At 40.6% G+C, this 23,623-nt stretch overlaps 1 protein-coding gene across 3 annotated transcripts in view; it reads right to left on the reverse strand.

Moving 5' to 3' along the window:
* Positions 1-23,604, reverse strand: part of CHDH (choline dehydrogenase) — a 37,416-nt gene extending 13,812 nt beyond the window's left edge. For 2 of the 3 annotated variants that reach the window (XM_075073235.1, XM_032794309.2), the window contains exons 1-8: positions 23,394-23,604; positions 19,065-19,894; positions 18,576-18,727; positions 11,022-11,151; positions 5,272-5,406; positions 4,127-4,269; positions 3,307-3,409; positions 2,149-2,593 (exon numbers count right to left, since the gene is read on the reverse strand). In XM_075073235.1, coding sequence (XP_074929336.1) covers positions 2,175-2,593; positions 3,307-3,409; positions 4,127-4,269; positions 5,272-5,406; positions 11,022-11,151; positions 18,576-18,727; positions 19,065-19,824 — 1,842 coding nt within the window. In that variant the 5' untranslated portion in view covers positions 19,825-19,894; positions 23,394-23,604 and the 3' untranslated portion in view covers positions 2,149-2,174. Of the gene's footprint in view, positions 1-1,067; positions 2,594-3,306; positions 3,410-4,126; positions 4,270-5,271; positions 5,407-11,021; positions 11,152-18,575; positions 18,728-19,064; positions 19,895-23,393 lie in introns of those variants that run through there. The other variant, XM_032794307.2, reaches the window with a different exon arrangement.
* Positions 23,605-23,623: the final 19 nt, after the last annotated feature.

A 23,623-nucleotide genomic window follows, 5' to 3' on the forward strand; every position in this document is an offset into this window, starting at 1 on the left:
CTAAACGTTTTAACCTTATTCTGTGAATTAATATTAGTTGTGCTCTGCAGCCATTCTAACCTGAATCTATATGCTGTTTTAGTTGTGACACGTTCCCATTTCTAAATAGCTTATTTTATGAAAAAAGACAATGGATAAATCTGCTACAGAAACTTGTCTATTAAACCATGACTATGATTCAGATGGTTATGCAAGTTAAAACAGCATAATAGTAAAAACTTGCACAGGAGTTTAATTGTCACAATGACAGATTATGCAAGGATTATGCACATTTCCTTGTTTACATTAAACATCATGCAGATTTAAAAAGAATCAAAGTATAAGACAAGATTTAAATGACTTTTTTTTAAAAAAAAATGCACAAGCTATAGAGCTGAGGCTGAATGGCAAAAATTCCCATTCAAATTTGTAGGAGTAAGGAGTGCAGGTGCAGGCTAGAATAAAGTTTATTTCCCTCGCTCCTCTGCTACTAGTGGTAGGGAAAAGAAAGATTGTGATTTCCATCCTGTTTCTACTTCATTCGCTATTCCATTCTATGGGGATTTCCATATTACCTTGCAACAACTCATCACAATGCAGAGGCCTGTACTTCCTCTGAACTTTAAGGATATCTGAAAAGCTATTAGAACACATTCAAGAAAGGGCCACTGATGGATATCTATCTGTCAAGGATTTTTCTCAGCAAACATCCAGAACAAAGTCTGGCCATTAGGCAAATGTTATCAAAGTAGTAGAGCCAAGATGTATCTATTCTTTCTTAAAGTAAATGAGCCAAGATGTTCAAGTTAACTGAACAGCGGCAGACAAGCATCTATCTGATATGGTAAAAGATCTCTCTAGACAGCAGGTAATCTTTAAAAAAAAATAAACCAAGTTTACACTTTAGTAACAATCCAGACCTTAAAGTATGTTCCATCATTTACAGTTGTGCAATCACCTTTCATGGCCCCGTTAAACCTACAGCAGTGAAACAAGGCACTTTTCCATTTTGCATTACGCAACCAAAACAAATTAAGTTATTCACTGAACTTTATTAAGTTAAATACAAAGAACATGGAGAGTTTGTCACCACTACAGAGATTTTAAATAATCAGCTTTATCTGTTTTTATAGAGGCTATTAGGCCAAACTGTATATCAAATATGGATATCTTTTTAATTTCATTATACCATTACCCGAATACTATACATATGCATTTAAGTTTAAAACTCAACTCAACCTTAACAATGGAGCTGTGATCAGTACCTCCACAATACATTACCCACATTACTATAAATGATTATGTAAATACCAATAAATGAACTTGACATTGATAGCTATGTTGAAATTACCTGGGGCCTGACAGAGATACTGTTGCTTATGCTGAGGAGTATCTTACTTCATAAACAGACCATTAAAATCAAGGACTACTCAAGTAGAAAGTAAAAGTCTTGATGATGATGTGTTGTAAACTGTGTATTGCCTCTGCAAGATTATATAGAAAAGAAATTATGTAATGTTACAAATTCCTTTCTCTGCATTAATGTGAGTGTTCACTATTTTGGGGCCTGATACTGCAAAGACTTTCACAGATGCTTCACTTTACACGCAGTCCAGGAAGTTAAGTATGCATAGAAGATTCTTCAGGATGGGGATCTTGCTTATTAACTATTATCAAGGATAACTATGTATGCAAAGAATACTAAGTGAGATTCAACATAAAAGGCAACCTTTACATCACTTGCTAGGATTATGGCTCCATTGAGACGTCTGACAACGTCTCTGTTAGCCCAAGCACAGAAGCTGTTTTAAGTGTCTTACTGTTCTATGCAAAGCAGCAAATATCCACTTCTACCATCCCACGCTCAGTCATACAGGTCCTGAACTCCTTGATGGCTCACATGATTGCCTCTCCTTTTTGTAAGGCAGAATTAATTAATCCTCTTCAGCATAAACTTCAAACTACATTACAAAAACTGGTCATCACCTAAATACTTGACTAACATGAACAGTTACTGCAAACAACTTGGATTTATTTTAAATGACTGCTACAGCCTTCTTAATATTGCAGAGGTAGTGGATTAATACCTACCTGTAATTTTTTGTAGCAATACATTTACTGTCTTGGCAAAGTCCAATGTAAGATTTCCATATGTGGGCAAAAACTTACCTGGAAAATAAGTGTGAGCATTTTGTTCATCGTTGAGTTTCCAAGGTTTGAGGTTTATATACAGGAACATTTTTCTCACTGAGTGATGGGAACCCCTTGATTATATCAGCAGCTTTTTCTGCTATCATGATGGTTGGGGCATTCAAATTTCCACTGACCACACTTGGCATTATTGAGGCATCTACGACTCTCAGGTTTTCAACCCCAATTACTTTGGTCTGAGGATCAACCACAGCAGTTGTATCAGACGGCTGCCCCATTTTACAGGTACAAGAAGGATGATAAGCACTATCAGCCTTCTGTCTTATGAAAGCATCTATTTCTTTGTCAGACTGTACATGACTTCCTGGCTGAATTTCAGGACCACGGAATTTTTCAAAAGCTTTCTGAGCAAAAATTTCTCTGGATAACTTGACACACTGACGAAATTCCCACACATCTGTTTCTGTACAGATAGGAAACAAAGAGACTGTAAATAAATACACACACTGGTTAGAAATACTTCCCTGTGCATAATTCAAACAGCAGCATAATAGTGCTGGTACAGGACAGTGTGCTATACCAAGAAAAGAAAAAGGCAGCAAAATTAAAGGGGTAGGAAGCTTATATACAATTTAAAGGCTCTCAACTTGTTACTGAAAGAAAAAACAATGGGAACTTTTTTCCACTGTGGGCAAAATTGTCACTTGTCCTACATACTTGTTCAGGAGAGTAGGATGAATAAAAATGATGCACAGGAATAAGGAGGGTATGGGAGATGTGATCACCAGCTGCGTGGGAGAGGCAAGCAAGGTGTGTGGTGGCCTTTACTCCCCCTCTGGCACAGGTGGGTGTGGGGTGAACTGGAAGGGGCAGGGAACAGGCAGATGCTTGACTGCATTCCACTTAGATTGGAAGCTTTTTGTGGTAGGGGTGGTCTTTTTGTTCAGTGTTTGTACAGCATCCAGCAAAATAGCATTCTGGTCATTAACTGGGGCTCCTCTGAGCTATCACAACATAAATAGTAAGAATAATACCAATGTGCCAGCCAGCACAGCTGAGATGGTTCAAGTGGGGAGTAATTTGCTAGTGATGTGGGCAGGCAGCAGATCACTTCTCCTTGGAGCAGGGAGGAACGAACTGAATGAGACCAACTCGATATAAATACCAGGCATTTACCTGTTGACAAGTAGTTTGGTTCAATAACAGGATGGTCTCTTGGATCTGTACTTTTCAGCTTTAGCCAGCCCACACTTGCGCTCCTCATAGGTCCAACGTGAACCTGCAACAGCCCCAACACAATGCATGACAAAATTCCATCTTGACAGACTTCAGAGTCCAATGCAATTTTTAAAAACATGGGGTCTTCTTACAGATAACCCAAACATAAAGTATAGAAAAGGGAGAATGAAAAAGGAGGCCACAATATGAACATTTTTTTCTTATTGTTTTTGGTTACACGCACAGCACAGGAAATAAACTATTTATAACACAACAACAAGCAAATATTATTTCAGTTTAGTAGTAGCTGACAGTTCAGTTCAGATGATCGAATTACTATCACCATGAAGTAAAAACCAGCCAAAGAAAACAGATGTGTATAGTGACAGTTTCACAGTATGAACTACAGACTTCTGAATCTACACTACATACTGATACAACGAAAAGAGAAATTACAAAGGAGTTAAAGGGAAAACAAAATATTATAATATAGAACTTGATCACGCATTACTGATGACAATGACACAGAATCAGGTTCATAACCCCTAATAAACTTATTGCGTATTTTTCTAAAGATAAAGAGTAAAATTATTCTGTCACCAGCAACAAATAACATATGTAAATATCTTTGCAATGTCGGCAATTAAGTCACATCTTTCACACAATAGTGAACAATCTGTAACTTGATCACTGTACTAGTATTATTAATGTTTCCAATAAACTGTAAATCTCTTTGCTAACTCAGGACATTGCTAATTTGTGTCCTTGAACCACTGACCTGGTAAGCTTCCAGCTTGGAAGCAACACGTCCATGATCAATCACCTGAGAAGGAAGAAAATGGAACTGAATGTCTGGATGAGGAACATCTGGCCGACTTCTAATAAACCCACCAGATTCTAAGTGGGCAGTAGCTCCATCTCCTAGAAATTAAAAAAGAAAGAAAGAAAAATTCTAAAATATTCAAAATGTAAGAAAAATGTGTATTTTTCAAATCCTTGTTTCCGAACCATTTCTCCATGCCCTATACACATTTCCACTTGTGCAATGCACATAATTATGTCAATCAAAGACAGTGAAACTGCGAGGGGTGCAAATCCATATGCATTTAACTTATAATTTGTGCAATATACATTATTTTCATCATGTTTATCACTAAATAAATATAAAATGTGTTTGACTTCAAAAAAATCCCAAGGTGTCTCCAGCTTCCTAAATATTCTCCATTTACTTTGGGCTAAAATGGGATGTTACAATTTGCTTAATATGAAGGGCAGTGCACTGTTGCAATGCTTCTGAAGCAGCTTAGGTGGGAGATTGTCACTGGGAGTGCCCGCTGGTTGAGGGAGAGAATAAGCTGTGGCAGATAGACACTCAGTGTAGTGCATGCTCCCAGATGCGCCAGGTGACTAGAGGGGGGAGAGCAAAGACTCTGCTCACTCCCTGCCCCCTGACACCCACCTGCAGACCCTGCTTCCCCTCCACACTGCTGTACAGCACCTCTTTTTAAACCTCTGTGCCAGCCCAATACATCATTTTCTGACTTCACTTTTTACAGTAGTTTTTCTCAGTGGCCCACAGATTTAAGTTTGGAACATAACCCAAAATGAAAGTTAGGCATAAATGCAAACATTTAGCAACATGCAAACATTCCCTGTCGAACTTAAGGGCAGGAAAATAAATGCTACCAAAAAAAGTGCAGCTCAACCTCATTTGTTAAAATAAATTCTAATTTGGAAAAAACAAAGCAGATTAAAGCTAAGGAAACTGCATAGTCTGCCCCCCATTTCGGGGTGATAAATTGGTGGTAATAAAGCTTCATTGGAAAGACACTCTGGGATTCTGACATATACAGTTCTGCTAAAAGCCAAATTTGGTAATCCTATAGAACTGAACAGTGGGACAGTTTCACATTTTTTTCATACCTGTAAATTTCCAAAGCCATTCTAAACCAATCTTTGCCATGTTAACAGGCTTTTGTGCTTTGTAGAGAGTAATAGGCTTGGTGCACTTCTGCTGTATGTACACTTCTAAATGATCTTGAAGATTCTGGCCTACCCCTGATACCAAAAAGAAGAAGAAGAAGAAGAAATTACATACAGGCAAACTGTAAATTTATATACAAGCAGGTACATTTTCCTCTATAAACTACCCTGAACGGAAACTGAAATAAGCTCTTACAAAGGCAGTGGTGGCAAACACCATGGACCCTGGGCCTAGTCCAGCCCATTTAGGCAAGCAGCAGACACTACCGATTCAAGTTAATGTACCCTGTCTACACACACTCACATCATATATCATTTGATGATGTCTACTTTAAGATGAGATATAATGTGGAGCTGTCAAGTGGTGTCATTACCACAGAAAGGGGGATACACAATAACAGCATCAACACATTAAAATGACCACTTTGAAATATGTGCATTTGTTTCTGTTAGTTTAGTGGCTATGTATTATTTCAAGACATACAACGGAGTTTCTTTGTGACCTCCATGCATCACAAGAACAATCTAAAGCAGGGGTCGGCAATCTTTCAGAAGTGGTGTGCTGAGTCTTCATTTATTCACTCTAATTTAAGGTTTTGCAGGCCAGTAATAGTTTTAACATTTTTAGACAGTCTCTTTCTATAAATCTATAATATATAACTAAACTATTGTTGTATGTAAAGTAAATACGGTATTTAAAATGTTTAAGAAGCTTCACTTAAAATTAAATGAAAATGCAAAGCCCCAAAGGACTGGTGGCCAGGACCCGGGCAGTGTGAGTGCCAGTGAAAATCAGCTCACTTGCTGCCTTCAGCATGTGTGCGATAGGTTGACTACCCCGATCTACAGGGTAAAACAAAGTCTAATAATTTGTAGAGGTTTCAATGAAATGTAGTAAGGTTGGTGACATTTCTAGTCAACATCATCATCATCTTGTTGGTCATTATGATCTCTGTTGAGAGTGTGTGGGTGACCACAATCTTCATTGCCTTGGCAGGTACACAGTTCTGTGCAGGGAACATTGTTCTAACTACAGCCACAGTTGATTCTTCTGTGATCCCTACTGATAAAGGCTCAAATAAGCTTTCTGGAAACTCAGATGCCATTGTCCCTTGAAGAATCCAGGAAGTAGCTCATCATCCACATTTTTCCATCCATGTTACAACGATGATCCAGTATCTGGTTTATCTATCTACAAAAACATGCGAATCTTTGTTTGCCACGTTGTTCTTTTGACGTGATCTTTCTTGCTCTCATCATCAGTGCTATCAACTTCCTTGCTGCAGAAATTACAACTTGTCCATCACTCTATCCTGATTTGGCAAGATCTCTGAACCTTTGTTTTGACATTGAATACAGATTTTTTTCCTCAGTATCAAACAAGAATGACACGCAGACCCATCCTGTTAATACGTATACAGCAGGAAGTATGTTGCAAAAGTCAGGAGTGAGTGCATCATAAATTGCATATACCGGTATGAAGCAACACTTGTCAGTTGTGCTGGTAATGTTACCTATTTCAATCCACATTATCTGTATGTTCCACTTTTGGAAAGTAGTGAACAGCAAGTACCAGAACATCTATATCAAGTGACCTATTCCTATAGTTCCTTTGATACAAAGAGACCCAAAAGCTATATTGGCCCATACAGCTTCCTCTTGAGTACTGTACAAGTCTTGGGCTTCTTTAACACCTTCACTTCTGCTGCTGATGACGAACTTTTCTACTTCAGCCTCAGCAAGAAGGAGTATTTGTGTTGGGTGTGCGCCTACACCCTCAGGTGCACTTTGAACCATATATTCACAGAGGAGTTTTACAAATGAATGCTTGCTGGATGCCACTTTTAGAAACTTCTTCCATGGAGGCACAGACATCCACCAATCGCCTGGTATTTCTTGCATCCAACGGGCGATCCTGTCTGGCACTGTTTTTCTGCTGTTTTCACAGAGTTACTGTTGTCATTATCTGTCAAAGATTTCAGTTACAGAATTAGCTTTGTCAATTCCTTTTAGGACCTTCCTCAGGTACTCAGCAGCCAAGTCACTGAGAGTGTGGAATTTGTCTCCAGCCATCATTTGTATGATCAGCCATGGCATCTCTGATATACCCTGTGGTTTCTTTGTCACATGCTGTTAGCTCATGGATCCTTTCAGCTTGAGCTTCCCGCTGATGCCCTAATTCAACTTTGTCTGTTCTTCTCATTGTTCCATCAGCATGGAAGAGGAACATAGGCACGGGTCCTAGTTGGTGACTAAGAAATTGAAACAGCATCTTTGCATCTTGCTAAGGACAAGGCTCTGCAGAAAACAATTTATGGACTGATAGCTGCTGTGATAATCCCTCCATGGGCAGGCTTAAATTTAGTCTTCTTGATCATGTCAACAAATGTTTGGTGCCAGATTTCTTGACTGGGCCGAAGAAGTTACGTGTCCAATCAGAATCAAGTGCACCGCTCACAAATCTCTCCATTTGTTCTTCACCAATATCGGCTATTTTCAGTTGAGACTCTTGTACATCTGATGGTACACAGAATCCATTAGATATGGTGATAAGCATCTCTGGATGTGACTCGGGGTCAAATGGGTTTGTCATATTGCTGATGACATGGTTGGTAAGAACTGTAAGATGCTTTTCATTCCTTTTCAGTGCAAAGGCAAGGACTTGTTTGTGAACTTAGTCTTCACTACTTCTCATTAGGCAACTTCTTTCTCTCATAGCGTTTGCATATTCACTCAGGACATGTCATATGAGCGTCCATCTGACAAGAGCTGGATTCTTTCTTGTCAGTATTACAATCCCACTAAAGCCCTTTGAGTCTTTGAGGACAGTTTTCCCTGTTCCCATGTCACTCCAAATTCCACTGAAAAAAACAAAAGTCTGACATACAGCAAATTCCCCCCATATTCAAAGGCAGTGTAACTACTTCAGAGAAATTTTAACATACCAAAAATGTAGATTGATAGCCATCTGGCATAGCTGGCTCTGTTTGCAGTAAAGAAGCATGACGTGCTGTGTCATGTGAAGTTTCCAATCACACACTCACTCTGCATGGACATTTAGATGTAGTGTCTACATAACCTGGTGAAAATGATCCCAGACTTTGAATGTAGGAGACTGGGCATACCCCTATATCTGAAATTCCTTCAGTAGTGATAGCACATGCTGAATTACAGCACCAACAAGCTCTTTAATGACATGTTGTAGGGAGAGTTGAGTCTTTAGACTCAGACACCTTTTGAGTGGGAGTCAACATATACCAGACAAATGCTGGAACTACATGAGTACCTCCTTCCTGCTCACACAATTTAACAAATGAATAAAGTTTTGGAGAACTCAGGGCCTCTAATGCTACAGCCAAGCCATAGGGGTATGTCTATACCCTATGCAATTAAACACCCACTCCTGGCCTATGTCACTTGACTGGGCTCAGGCTAAGGGTTTGTTTAATTGTGGTGCTGACATTCTGTCTCGGTCTGGAGCCCGAGCTTTGGGATCTGACAAGGGGGGAGGGTGTCTGAGCTTGGCCCCAGCCTGAGCCCGAACTTCTACACTACAATTAAACAGCCCCTTAGCCTGAGTCAGCTGATGCAGGCCAGCAGCAGGTTTTTTATTGCAGTATAGACATACCCATAGAGAACAGCTGAATTGCCTAGCAGCAAGCATTTGATCTGCATTACAAGCAACACACACATCAGTATCAACAAGAAGGTTTAGCAATCCTACATCTCCCCAAAATTTTGTAATACATGCAATAAAACAGCACAGGGTGTGAAAACCATCCAGGTGAATGACATTGATACCAAGTTCATCTGGAGAGTCCATTTCACTTGCTGAGCTACAGCACACCGCTGCTGACCCATGATCTGAATGGAGGGCTGCTGTCCTACAGCTGCTGACATTTCAGCATAGTAGTATAGACTGTGGCCACGTCAGCTGGTTTGGCATCCATAATAGGTAAATATGCAACTGCTTGGCAGGTTCTCTTTTTTGTTGCAAGCTTGTGGCTGAAAACAGTCCAAAATGGAATCACCTAAATGAGAACAATATTAGCGTCACTTGGTATTGGTAGGACATCACAAGATAAAGTTTTAAAAGACACCAGGAGATAATGTAGACAGCGTTCATTGTAGGTGACAAGCGTTTATGTTCTCAAGTACTTTTTCATGGTAAATCAATTCTGGACAGTGATGAAGCGAAGAAACTACCTGCCAGCACGGCAGAAGTTAAAGAGAGCTGTTGGGCCCAGCTAGCCCCATCCCATTATACTTTCAGCCAATGCCAGGCCTGGAGGAAGGAGAAAAGGCAAGAGCCTGGCTCAGTTCAGTGCTGACTAGCAAAGAGGTAGGAGTTAACTGCCACCCTACCTGAGAGGAAGGGTTACTAGCCTGCCAGCCAAGGCAGTCAACAGAGAGTAAATACTGTCTCTCTGGATGAGGGAGACTGTGGAGGAGACCTAGAAGCCTCTGGCAACTGAACTGACTAAAGTACAGAGACATTGTGGGGTTTGTCCTCCCCAAAAGAGCCTGGGACTATGGCAGGGCACCAACTGAGGTCCACAAAGGGGGTGCTACTGGAGGCAAGCCACCTCAGTGAACTGGACTACAGGGCCCATGCTCCAAACTGAAGTGATAGTGGTAGGAAATAACCCAGGGCAGCGGATTTAGATCCCCTACTAGGAGGCCCCTATTCAGGGGTTGTTATTTGGTAGCTTTGATCGATAAACACAATTAAGGTATTGAAGTTAACGTACACAATACAAAATGTTGTCATAGTCATGTTACAATATTCTGGAACTGTGTAAAAAATGACATTCTCTCATTGTAGATATCATTGTTTCACCTCATCTACAGGCTTTTGGCACCAGCTGGCAGATCCACATCACACTTCAACTAAATGTACATTAAATAAGCTTTCAAAGTACATATGATGTGGGTATGTGTAGGGTGATCATATTAAATTCCAAAAATATGGCCCTTTTTGAAGAATTGCCGCATGCTTAATTTAAGGTATTTATTCAGGCCACATGCCAGATTGTGCAGAATGCAAGGAAAAACTCCCCACGTTATTCCTCAGGGTGTGTTGATTCTTAGACCTTAACAATGATAATTTGAGTAAGATTTTCAAATAATCTAGGTATGCAATTGTGTGTTTAATTTGCTTGAGCACACACAGGAAAATGGAGCATGTAAGTAGCCATATAAACAAATGACAGAAATAGATCTGGTCCTAAAAGTGGTAGGCATAATTTCTGAGTGCAATGATAACTTTTAGCTAGAAAAGTTTAATTACTACATAAGGACCATGTTCTACCCTACATCTTTGTATAAAACTCTCATTACTATCAGTAGGCAAATCTGCTGTGGATCAAAGAGAACGTATAGCTCTAATTTAAAAATGATCAGTGATACATACGGCTTCCTTGCTTTAAAATAAGCCATCTACAGGCATAGTTCAGAAAGGAATGGATATTGGACACCATTGCACGGAGAGGTGCAATGTATAAAAGAGGTTTTTCTAACTTCCAGTAAAGTCAATGGGAGTCTTTCCATTGACTATAATGGTAGTTGGTCTGGGTCCATAGAGCCTGATCTCAAGGCCACTGAAGTTAATGGGAGTCACTCAAATGACTTCAGTGGGCTCTGGATCAGACCCTTAGGGCGGTGAAAGATAAAACCAATAAAAAGATTACCAGGAAGGTGACAAACAACAGGAATCCCTAATTTTTTGAGGTCATCTGCATTTCCAATCCCAGACAACATAAGCAGGTGTGGGGAATTTATGGCACCTCCACTTAAAATCACTTCCTTACTGGCAAGAGCCTGAAAATTAAAAATAAATTTTAAACAAGATTATTACAGGGTTGATTTTAGACCACAACCAATATTTCCAAGAGCTTTTTTTTGTTTTTTTTTAAATACTCTATTTCTTTGGAATCATACCAGCATCCATTTTTATTATTCCAGATGTTTTGCTCACCTTGCTTGGTATAAGTTTCTGTGGACGGAAATGACTAAGATGTCACATTGGAACACAATGTGAACTGAACGAAGTTTTGTAATCTATTAAGACTGTAGGGTACATAAGCATTTAATTTATCAAACAACATGATTGGCAGTACACTTGCACTGTTCTTTTCAGAACAGAGAAAACAGCCAGAGCCTGTTCTATTTTCACTAATTAAATTAATAAAATAAAGATGCTGAAAAAGACTTTACACTCAGAGGCATTCTGTAATATGTTAGCTCAACAAAGTCTCTCTTCAAGCACTGTCACATCCTCAGTTCAGCTGAGCCTAATTTTTGGTTTCACAGCCCTTGTGGTCTCATGGATTCCCTACTTCCCCTACCCCACATAGCTATGTGCTACAGTAGGGAGCCCCTATATGTATGTATATATACATTGTTTTATATGGGAGTTTTTTCATTAAACAGCCTGAAGTATGTGCATCTCTCAGCTGGTTATTTCTTATGCTGCTAACCATTAGCTGAGGTCCTCAGACCTATTTATCTCATCAGTACCTAGTGGGCGGACATTCATTATCTAACACCTTCAGCATCTGCTCTCTGACTCTTTCCACCTATAAACTTCATGGATGATATTCATTTGTTTTCTCTTGCTCTCAGTTGTCAGATTAGCATGGCAGATTTAAGGCAAAATCCTGCCCTATCTCATGAGAGGTTGGAGAAAAGGATGTAGGCTGCTCTTCCTTTCCTCATCTCCATCACATTCAGTCAGCAGCGAGGCAGAACTCAGAGTCCGGTTTATCACTCTCTTCATTGTTAGACAGGGAAGCCATGAATGTGTCCAACAGGAAACCATGTCTCCAAGGAGACTGATCTCCAGGCAAGGTTAGAAATTCTGCCTTTCGCAGCAAGTGCTTAGGGGGAGATTTAAAAGACCGTTACAGTTTGCTACAGAGCACATATCTCCCCAGGCCCCCTGAAATCATCCTGCCTTATACTAACAAAATGGCCCAGGAACTCTCCACATGTCCAGCACTCTCCATTATAAGATTCAGAATAGCAAGAGTAAAATTTTGGCCTTAGATATTTGAGATCTTAGGGCCAAAGAAAGTTCTGTAAACATTGGGGAAGATGGTTGATAACATCTTATATAAATTAAAACTTTTGCATCGTGGGGATGTTAGGAAAGAAATATTCAAGAAACTTAAAAGTGACTAGATTACATGAAATACATGTAAAGCGACAAATAGGAATGTATTCACATAGGGAAGAAGAAACAAAGGCCATTTAAATCTGATACAAATCCTAAAGCTACTACTACTCCTTGTTTGAGCTATAGAATGTTGTAAAATTAACACTGCACTGGTGCTCAGTGTACTGTAATATATCTCATCTAGCATTACTGAGCATACATTGAGCAATTGGCAAGCGTTGCATCTTTGAACAACCTTTCCTCACTTTCATAACTTGCAAAGCAAATGCCATGAAAGAACTCAAGAAGGCAGCTCTTGTATTGCTCATCTGCAGACACTAGAATTTAAGCCCAGTGTTTACTTTTGTAGAATGTAAGACTCTACAGTGTGTCTTCACTTTAATTTTAGCTTTGGCATTTTAAGCATGGTTCTGGAGTCCTCTAAAAAGGACCGACTTGATTTTTCCTTCATATATACAGGGAATACCAGTATGCTAAGTACCATTTACTTTCACTATTCCTATTTCCTTTCTGACTGATAGAACAAAAAAAAACTTACAAAAAGTTTGATTTTTAATAATTGTTTTCACATTACTCATCTGATGTTACTGCTGGCACACCCAGTGGTGACATTTTGCTCCCTTTTGTATTTTTCTGCCCTGGACAATTGTCTAGTACAGTAGAACTAATACTCAAAACATTCAGGTGTATTGAACTGGTTCGTAAAACAACTATGCAAAATCTCTAAGGTGCATTGCACAATTTACACAAAAATAGTTCCAGAGAATCATCAGTAATGAAGCAGGGGTTCACATTTTTATTTCCTAATGAAAATGTGGCTTGTTTCAAATCACACTATTTCCAAATGAGTACTCTTATCTCTGCTCTAGGTCATGGGTTCAAATCATCCCAGGACTTGAGTTTATACTCAATTCAACTCTGCTGCATAAACATTCATAGCTTGTAATTCACATTGTATATAGTAATGTAGTGCATTTAAAGGTGACCTCAGAGGAAAAACAATCAGGTTGGTCTCTGATATATGTACACACACATATATAGTTTGATATGTTAAAAAAGCCTGAAAGCATTCCCAACTCCCTTAAATATTCTTTGCTTGATTTTTTTTTACCTAAAAAATACCAGGACTATCAAGGCCATCTTCTTTGTTTTTGTTTTTGCTGCAGGACTTCTTAAATAACTGGCCATATCCAATGTCCACTAAAATCAATGGGGATATTTTGGACTTTAATGTGCTTTGGATCAGGCCCTAAATCTTCACTTAAAAGGGAAGACTGAGGAAACATCAACAATCAGTTTTCCCTAACTGTTTGATTTCAATAGTTATGAATTAAAAACAAATATAACAAAGCATTTTAAATAGTCTATAAAAATCATTTCTCTTCTCTATCAGGCTTCCTTGCATAATTTCTCTGATGTCAGAAAACTATTCGTTCTGCTGTCATCCTTAGACTCTCCCAGAAGAAAACAAAGGAAACAAGACTTGAATTTCTAATGTTAAAAAAGTGTGTGGGGTGGTGAACTGTGGTGTCTTTTTTAATGTATCATAAAGCAAGAACGGATAGTATCATATTTCTTTGCCCATAACAGGTCACCTTTACTCTTGCAAGCTTTCACTTTTAATGAAATCAAGCTGAAAGGTAGATTTTGAAACTGTCATACAGATCCCAATTTAGTTTTCCCAAATGCATGAATTTTTCTAGAGCCCTTGCACTTGAATTGGAAATGGCAGAAAATAAAAACCAGTCATTGTGCTAGAATGACAGAGGAATCAGAGCGCTCTCTTTCCAGGAGCATGTAAGAAAATATATTGAATAAGACTTGTGTAGCTGAAGTTTTAAAGAGCACATTTGGCCCTAATACATAAAAAATATATAATAACTGAGCAGAGGGAGAGAGAAAACAATTTCTTGCACTCACTTAGATGCTGAACCGAGGCAGAGGGATTAAGTGATTTTCCAAGGTCACACAGGAAATCAGTGGCAGAGATGGGAATAGCTTCCGGGTCTCCTGATACCCATCATGTGCTCAACTAGCTCACCAGATCATATCAATATTCATACACGGTACACATGATGTTCCTGTATCTAGTACTTTATTCTCAGGGCCAATAACAGTACACTTGTCCTGTGCCATTGTTCTCATCACAACACCTTCTCTATAATAATGAAAAATTATTCATGTTCATGTAAGTAAATTGCTCAGCAATGTGACAGGTGCTGTTTCTGGCCAACTTCTCTCAGACACATATTGGGCTCCCATCAAAGTTAATGAGAATTCTGCAACTTTTGCCCTGCATTATTAATGGAAAGCATCATTTTAATTGGCTTAGAAAAGAATAGACACATTCTGTGCTTTAGCAGATCAAAGAATAGTTTATTTATATTATCTTTTAACATTTAGCAGATGTTCAATCACCCAACACTCTCTGCATATTGATTCCTGTGGGTATAATGTACTTCAGACGTTTGGGATGGTGGGGGGAGCACTCAGGAACAATAAGACAGTTGTGGGGAAGCTGGAGGAATTATTTGCATTTGTCTTCACGGTTGAGGATGTCGGGGAGACTCCCAGGCCTGAACCATTCTATTTGGGTGCAGATCTGGGGAGCTGTCCCAGATTAAGGTGTCTTTGGACAGGGTTTTGGAACAGGTTGATAGACTGAACAGTGGTGGGTCAGTGGGGCTAGATGGTATTTGCCTAGGAGTTCTAGGGGAACTCAGGTGTGACACTGCAGGACTACTCACTGTTGTCCGTAGCCTATCATTTGGATCAGCTTCTGTGCCCGGTGGCTGGAGTGTGATGCTGATTTTTGAAAGAGGTGACCCCGGCAGTTGCAGGCCGGTGGGCCTGAATTCAATGCTGGGCAAGCTGGTTGAAGCTATGGTGGAGAGCGGGATTGTCAGACACACGGATGAGCATGGTTTGTTGGGGAATAGTCAACACAATTTTTGTGGGAGGAAATCATGGCTCACCAATCTACTAGAAGTCTTTGAGGGGGAGTCAATGGGCATGGGGAGAGGGGGGCTCCAGTGAATACAGTGTATTTGGATTTTCAGAGAGCCTTTGACAAGGTCCCTTGGGCACAGTGGGCAGTCAAGGGATGAGAAGGAGGGTTCTCTCGCACTGGTGACTGGTTGGAGGATGGAAAGCGAGGGGTAGGAATGGATGGTTGGTTTTCGGGATGGAGAGAGGTAAATAGTGGTGTCCCCCAGGGGTCTGTACTGGGCTCAGACCTGTTTAACATATTCATAAATTATCTGGGAGGAGGGGTGGGTGGTAGCGTGTTGGAGTTTGCAGATGATGCAGAACTACTCAAGACAGCTGAGTCCCAGGCAGACTTCAAAGGGTTTTGGGGGGATCTCTCAAAACTGGGTGACTGGGCAACAAAGTGGCAGATGAAGTTTGGTGTTGATATGTGTGAGGTGATTGCACATTGGAGAACATGGTCCCAGCTGTACATATAGAATGATGGGGTTTGGGATGGCAGTTACCACTCAAGAAAGAGATCTTGGAGTCATTGTGGATAGTTTTCTGAAAACATCCACTCAATGCGCAGCGGCAGTCAAAAAAGCAAACAAAACATTGGAAATCATTAAGAAAGGGATATATAATAAGACAAAATATCATTGCCTCTGTATAAATCCATGGTATGTCCACATCTTGAATGCTGCATTCAGATGTGGTCACCCCATCTCAAAAAAGATGTATTGGAATTGGAAAAGGTTCAGAAAAGGACAACAAAAATTATAAGGGGTATGGAACGGCTGCCCTATGAGGAGAGATTAATAAGACTGGGACTTTTCAGCTTGGAAGAGAGATGACTAAGGGGGGATATGATAGAGGTCTATAAAATCATGACTGGTGTGGAGAAAGTAAATAAGGAAGTGTTATTTACTCGCTCTCATAACACAAGAACTAGGGGTCACCAAATGAAATTAAGAGGCAATAGATTTAAAACAAACAAAAGGAAGTATTTTTTCACACAATGCAGTCAACCTGTGGAACTCCTTGCTAGAGGATGTTAATAGAATATCAGAGTTGGAAGGGACCTTGGGAGGTCATCTAGTCCAAACCAATCCCCAGACAGATTTTTTCCCCAGATCCCAAAATGGCCCTCTCAAGGATTGAACTCACAAGCCTGGGTTTAGCAGGCCAATGCTCAAACCACTGAGCTATCCCTCAGGCCAAAACTATAACAGAGTTCAAAAAAGAATTAGATAAATTCATGGAGGCTAGATCCATCAATGGCTATTAGCCAGGATAGGCAGCAATGGTGTCCCTAGCCTCTGTTTGCCAGCAGCTGGGAATGGGCGACAGGGAATGGATCACTTGATGATTACCTGTTCTGTTCATTCCCTGTGGGGAACCTGGCATTGGCCACTGTTGGAAGACAGAATACTGGGCTAGATGGACCTTTGGTCTGACCCAGTATGGCCATTCTTATGTTCAGTGAATTCAAATTGTCAAGATTTATGCTCTCCTCTCCTTTGGTGTATTATTATTGCAACATTTCACCTTTGTTATTACAAATTTAAAATAATATCTGAATCCATCTCAGGCAATTACCTATTTATATATGTAATAATCAGGTGTAATATTCAAAAGGGAAGAGTAAGGGCTTGTCTACATGGTGGGGTAATGCGATCTATGGGGGAGTGATTTCTAAAGTGCACTAATGTGTTGTGTATTAATTGGTCTGCGTAGACCTTGCTGGTGTGCTTTAACATAGCGCTATCTGAAACAGTTCTACATTAAAGCGCACTAAGGAACCTTTAGTATGCACCAGCAGGGTCTGTGCAGACTAAATAATGCACAGTACGTTAGTCCGCTTTAGAAATCATAACTACTAGAGCAGTGCTTCTCAAAGTCGGACCGCTGCTTGTTCAGCAAAAGCCCCTGGCGGGCCGGGCCAGTTTGTTTACCGGTCACATCCGCAGGTTTGGCCCATTGCAGCTCCCACTGGCCGCGGTTCGCCGCTCCAGGCCAATGGGGGCTGTGGGAAGCGGCGCAGGCCAAGGGATGTGCTAGCCGCCCTTCCCATAACCCCCATTGACCTGGAGTGGCGAACCACGGCCAGTGGGAGCCGCGATCAGCCGAACCTGCAGACGCTGCAGGTAAACAAACCGCCTGGACTGCCAGGGGTTTTCCCTGAACAAGCGGCAGCCCGACTTTGAGAAGCACTGTCCTAGAGTGCATTACCTCACTATGTAGATAAGCCCTCACTGAGAGTACTTCTTTTCTTATTAAAGGTACTGAATTGAAAGCCTCAGAAACTGAAGTTTTCTGTTTATCCATGGAAAAGCTAAGAAGTCATGGCAGTTATTCATTGTTCTCCTCAATCCTGACCTAATGTCAAAGACCATTTTAGTCCTGACTCCCATTCCATTCTTGGCTTATGTGCTGAGACTGCCAGTGCATGTCCCCCTGGTTGTGACAGTTTCTGTGATGTGGATGCCTGTTAGGCAGAGGTTGGAGTGAAATTACAAACCCATTTCATATAGGCTACCAAATAGCAATAAAACAGTTAGGGTATGTCTATTCTGCAGCTGAGAATATGCCTTATAGTAGTTAGTCATTACTAGCCTTAACTGGCTTCAGAATGACAACAAAGAATGACTCTATGTTCCATTATTTATCCCCTGAGCTATTCAGACTCCATAGGAGATACTCAGTTTTAACAGATTTTACCTAAATTGTTTTTCCAGCATATTAGTAATTCAGTACAATAGCCAACACATTGTAACTGTGCACGACTACAGAGTAGGTTTCAATTTCAAACCTCAAGCATAGCCTTTTCCTTTCTATACTCTCATCATCCATCCCCTTTTTCAGCACAGAGAATATACTGATGTCTGAAATGATACAAAGGCAATATATTTTCTAAAATAACTATTTAACAAAGAATCATATTCTTGAAACAGATTAGTGTTTTTGAGCTACAGTATTACAGCTGAAAAGTGGAATTTTTGTACAGAAAGGGTGTGTCAGTCTTAGTTTCTATTGTTAAATAAAGCTTATTTTTCTTTGATCCAATTTGTTCAGGAAGGGAAATAAAAATTCTTACCTTTTTCTTTTGCCCTTTTTTGACATACTCAACCCCCATGGCTTTTGTCCCTTGAAACAAAATTCTCGTTACAAGTGTTCTATCTTCTGTGGACAAGTTTGGGCGTGTTATGGCAGGGTGAAGGTAAGCACTAGCTGCGCTCCATCTTTGACCTACAAAATATAGGTTTTCATTTAACATCTGCAAGCGACAAAATAGTTTATGCTCCTTCATTTTCAAGGCATCTTCTTGTCTTTCTTCCTATATAGAAATTAGAGTGGGGTGCCACATTTACAGTTCAGAAGAAGCAGCTTTAAATTTAAGGACTAAAGGAATGAATGCAAATAGTTGATAGCAGCATTATGAAATCCTCTCTCCTTTCTAAAGGAAGGTACCTGTTCTGAAGTCAATGAAAATACTTCCATTGAATTCAATGGAAAATAGATTGACCCTTAAATACCATTTATAGGTTAGATACACACACTCCCAAAGTAACTCTTTAAAGTTTACCTTTGTGTATAGTCATATCCATCCAGCCAAATCCTTCTTGTTGGTAACCATTCATATCATCTGTGAAAGAATAGCCAGCCTGCTGGGCTGCGTCCAGGAATGCATGATGAAGAGGATGGTTCGTCTTTCCTCTTGACACATGCAATGGTCCAGTCCCACCTCTGTACAGGTTAGGACCCAACTCATGAGTCTGTGCCTTCTTAAAATAAGGCAAGCAAAATTCATAGTCCCATCCCACAGCACCTTCTCTATGCCATCGATTGTAGTCTTCTGCATGCCCTCGAATGTACACCATAGCATTGAGAGATGAGGAGCCACCCCACACTCTACCTCTGGGCCAGTACATAATTCGATTATCCATGTGCTTTTGTGGTGTTGTGTGGTAATTCCAATTATATTTTTCATCACAAAGATTATAGGTTAATGCAGCAGGCATATGAATCTTCCACATTAATCTTTTGCTACCTAGAAAGGTGTCTTTAGGGCCTGCTTCCAAAAGTAAAACAGTACTAAGGGGATCTTCAGTCAATCGGCTGCTTAATACACACCCTGCTGATCCAGCTCCAACTATGATGTAACTATAAGAGTCTGCATTTTCAGAACTAAGTTTGGAGAATGTACGTGAAGTTTTTAATTGCTGCCCACTATAGGGTAGTAAGCTTTTGAGTGTGGGTGTTTTAAATGGAAATCCTGTTACTTTGCGCATTTGACTGACAGAAGGACCATAACATTTTTTAACTCCTTTGATTAAATGAGACATCCTTTCCTATATGTGTCTTCTCCTTTTAAGAATTGCTTGTCCCATAAAATGCAGTATCAAATATCTTGTCCTAGAACACAAAAAAAGATCTTAATTAAAAATGTATTATGATGTATCTAGTTCAATCATAAAGGACTGCAACACGTGGCCTAAACTTTTGATGCATCATTTTAAAGCAAAACTGGTAATCAACACTAATTATATGGCTATCCAAAAAGATAACATTTATTTTATTGCAACACGCTGCTTTATTCTTTATATGCAAGCAGTTTAATGCCAGTTGATTAGCATAGTTTTTTGCATTATATACAGTCTACCTATATTTGTTAGTTTATTCATAATGCTTATCTGTTTGTATTAACATTTTAACAGGTAGTTAAGCATAACTACTCCCAGTTTTCCTAAGGGGGAACTGAGGCACAGAGAAGTGATTTGCTAAAGGTAACAAGCTAGGGAATAGCTGAATCTAGAATGGAATCCAGGTGTCTTGATTCCCACCCTAGTGCCCAGTCCATGTAGATCTATATGGATATAATGTAGCTCTAATATTTAATAGGGGTCTGAAAACCATAGGAAGACTGGCCTGCTCTTGCCGATGTTACAAGACAGGATGGAATAGCTGCAGAGAACAGGGGGGGTAGGCAAGAAACAGCAGGCCACAATCTCCTTTGTTCACACCGGTTTTAGGTCAATGTAATTCCATTACTCCCAGTATTACTAATCCCAAATGTTCAAATGTCATGAGAATAACAAAATTGTAGGTGTTTTCTTTGCCTAATCACGTCTCCATCATCTGGGAATTTAAGAAAAACACTAAATATTGTGAGACTCATGATAAAGAGTGTGAGTCAGCAAAGATGTACATCAGATTTATACCAATGTAAAGAAGGAGAATTATGCTTATTATAGCTGCTGTTAGGTCAGCCAAGGGTCTTGTGCTATGTATAATTTACAGGTATAACAGTGAAACCTGTTTTCAACTACCAAAGACACTGACAATCCATAGCTTTTTGAGATAGAGTTAGATTGGAACTGTGTGTAGTATATTTGAGGAGAATTTGTCAGTCTCTTAAGACAGGAGGTTTGTAACAGAATGCTGACATGTAATTACAGATATGGCCAGTACATGTTACAAGAGTAAAACCGTGGAGACTGGAAGATTCTGAGAGCTGTAGTCTCCAGGCAGGATACATGATGGAGATAGGTCAGCTGATCAGACATGTGACTGCCTACTGGAGACTATTTAAAAGAATGCATGTGAGTCACTTTGAGAAAGACCAGGATTGGGGGTAAGCTTGTTGAAGCAGGTGGCCTGGAATAGCCACGAAGGGCTGAGAAGGGTATGTTTTGTCCCAGCCTAACTTATAGAAAGTGGAACAGCCTCTGCTATCCAGTGTTTTGTATTACTCCGACCTCTTTTAAATCTTCTGTTTATTAATAAAACTGGCCTTGAGGAAAGAGGCATGAAACTGAAAGTAACAGCTTTGGCTTTATTTTGACTACCCTGGCTGGTGAATCTCATCTCCATCACCAGGTTATATGTATAATTAGGGTAGTCTCTAACACGTTTGTAAGGAGTCTCCAGTAATGGGTGACCAAAGAGAAGCCAGGGAAGAATTAAACCTCTATTTCAAAACAGAGAATGCTACTTCCTGGGAAGCTAGAACCAGATGCAATCTTCCAGAACCATTTAGTTGTAGATGGTCATTGATGCTTCCTCAGCAACAGTACAAAAGGTGGAGCTTGAGGTCTAACTCTAATCAGGGAGAATCCAATTCAACGCCTCAAAACCTGTGGAGAGCCTGGTTTCAGAAAATACAGTGTCCAACTGAAAGAGCTAAACAAATATCTCCTGAAAAACTAACTGCAGCTGATAACACACTATTCTTGTATAACCTGCTCTTGGAAGAGTAAGGGGTCAAATAATTTCTATACAATGAAGTTTCACTGTTATACAAAACTCTAATATAAGCTATATGTCCCAATAGCAGTGGGGAGTGGGGGAGGGTTGTAGTAGGATTAAACCTGTTTTGAATAACTGCTCAAGGAACCAATACATATTTGTTAACTAAGAGGTGGAGCAGAGTTGTACTCCTTTTCTCGGGATGTTTTTAGGCAGAGACCCTTAAGGAAACTGGCTGAATACAAAGAGTGATCTGTAGTACAGGTTTCACTGTTAGTTTAACAGTTTAAATTCACCTTACATTTCATGTTTTTGCTTGTTTGTTTTGCTTTCTGTATTGAAACTAGACCTGTTTTCTTAAACAAGGGATAATCACTGCTGGAAAACCCTGATGAGAGAAAATGAACTATGACACCAGAAAGGTCAAGTTAGAAGTGAGATTAGCAGTTTACAGACTGAGACCAAGGCATTCAAATAAATCTGAGGGCCAGTGTGAACATGAGGAAAGTCCCATGATTCTTAATCTAAATCCAGTGTATACAGTTCTCATTGCTTTTAACCTGTTAATCCCTCAAATAGAATGCCATACAAATTCCTACTTCTGTTTGTGCATGTTTGGGGGGATGACCCAAATCTCCTTATACCTGTATTGGACTATATAGGACAGGCATACTGAGATCTTTGTTATTGTTGAAAAGAAATTCCTTTAATATTTTGCTAGGGTCAGAAGAAGGTTCTCAGTGGTTATTATGTAAAGTTCACCCACTTTCACCACAGATTTGTTAGAACACGGATACTGTTTTACTGTGATTCATCTCTAAAGTATCTTCCTAAATATTTAACTTCACTCTTGCAATGCTTCTATTAATAGTAATATCTAGTGGTTATGACTTGCCTTTCTTTTTCCATTCCAACCTAGGGTGAGACATTAAACACAGCTAAGTTAACGTCTATGGAAACATTTTAGATAATTTTCTCTGCAACTTTGCTAGTACAGGAAGTTAATTTGTTTAAGGACATATGGCAGGATCCTTCCATTTAAAGTGTTTCTGCAGTATTTAAAAGCCTGTGTTCAGACCTACCCAGATGAGGGTCCATAAGCAAGTGACACATGCAACAGAGAAACCTTTTAATATAAAGTAAACCTGGGGGCCAGACTCCCAACAAGCTGGTGAAAATCGGCCTAGTTCCATTTCCTTCTGGGAAGCCTTTACCTTCAGCCAGCACAAACGACAAGAGGGTCCTGTAAAACGAGGAGTAACTATCACGTAGACGCTTCATGAAACTGCAGCAGAGCCATTACTTTGCAGAAGGGCTGCAGCAGCGGGGAAGGGGAAACCCCTCGTGAAGGCCAGTGAAGGAACAAGCAGGGCACGGCCACGCCGCGGCCACGAGGCAGGGTGAACCCAATGAAGCGCCTCTGCTGGGGCCGCCGCGGGCTCCTGCCTCTCTGCAAACAGGGCGGGTAGGGAATGAAGCTGAGGGAAGTTTCCTCCCCGCGGAGCCTCCCCAGCACCTTGCGCGAGCCTGGCTCGCGGCTGAGGCTCGGCACGAATGGGGGTTGAGGCGAGCGCGTGCCCGGGCTCCCCCTCCCCAGCCGCTGCCACCGCCTTCCCTGCCCCCCGCGGCTCATGAGTCTCCCTCCTCAGGCCCCAGCCGCACTCACGGGGCAGCGAGCCCGGTTCCTCAGCGCTACCGGTCACGGCCCCGCTCGACTCCACTCCGGAGCTTTGGGCAGCGGAACGCTGCTGACTGGCCCTTGGACCATCCAAAGGGCAGCAGGAGACAAGGGGGGCGGACTCCTGCCCCCTCCCTTCCCCCGTCCCTGTCCTAGTTATAGGCTGGGCCCGGGCTGGCCCTGCTCCCGGGGGCCTGTGCTGGGGCTGGAGCTGGAGC

This window comes from Chelonoidis abingdonii, chromosome 17 (genome assembly GCF_003597395.2).
Source record: "Chelonoidis abingdonii isolate Lonesome George chromosome 17, CheloAbing_2.0, whole genome shotgun sequence".
Taxonomy (NCBI): domain Eukaryota; kingdom Metazoa; phylum Chordata; order Testudines; family Testudinidae; genus Chelonoidis; species Chelonoidis abingdonii.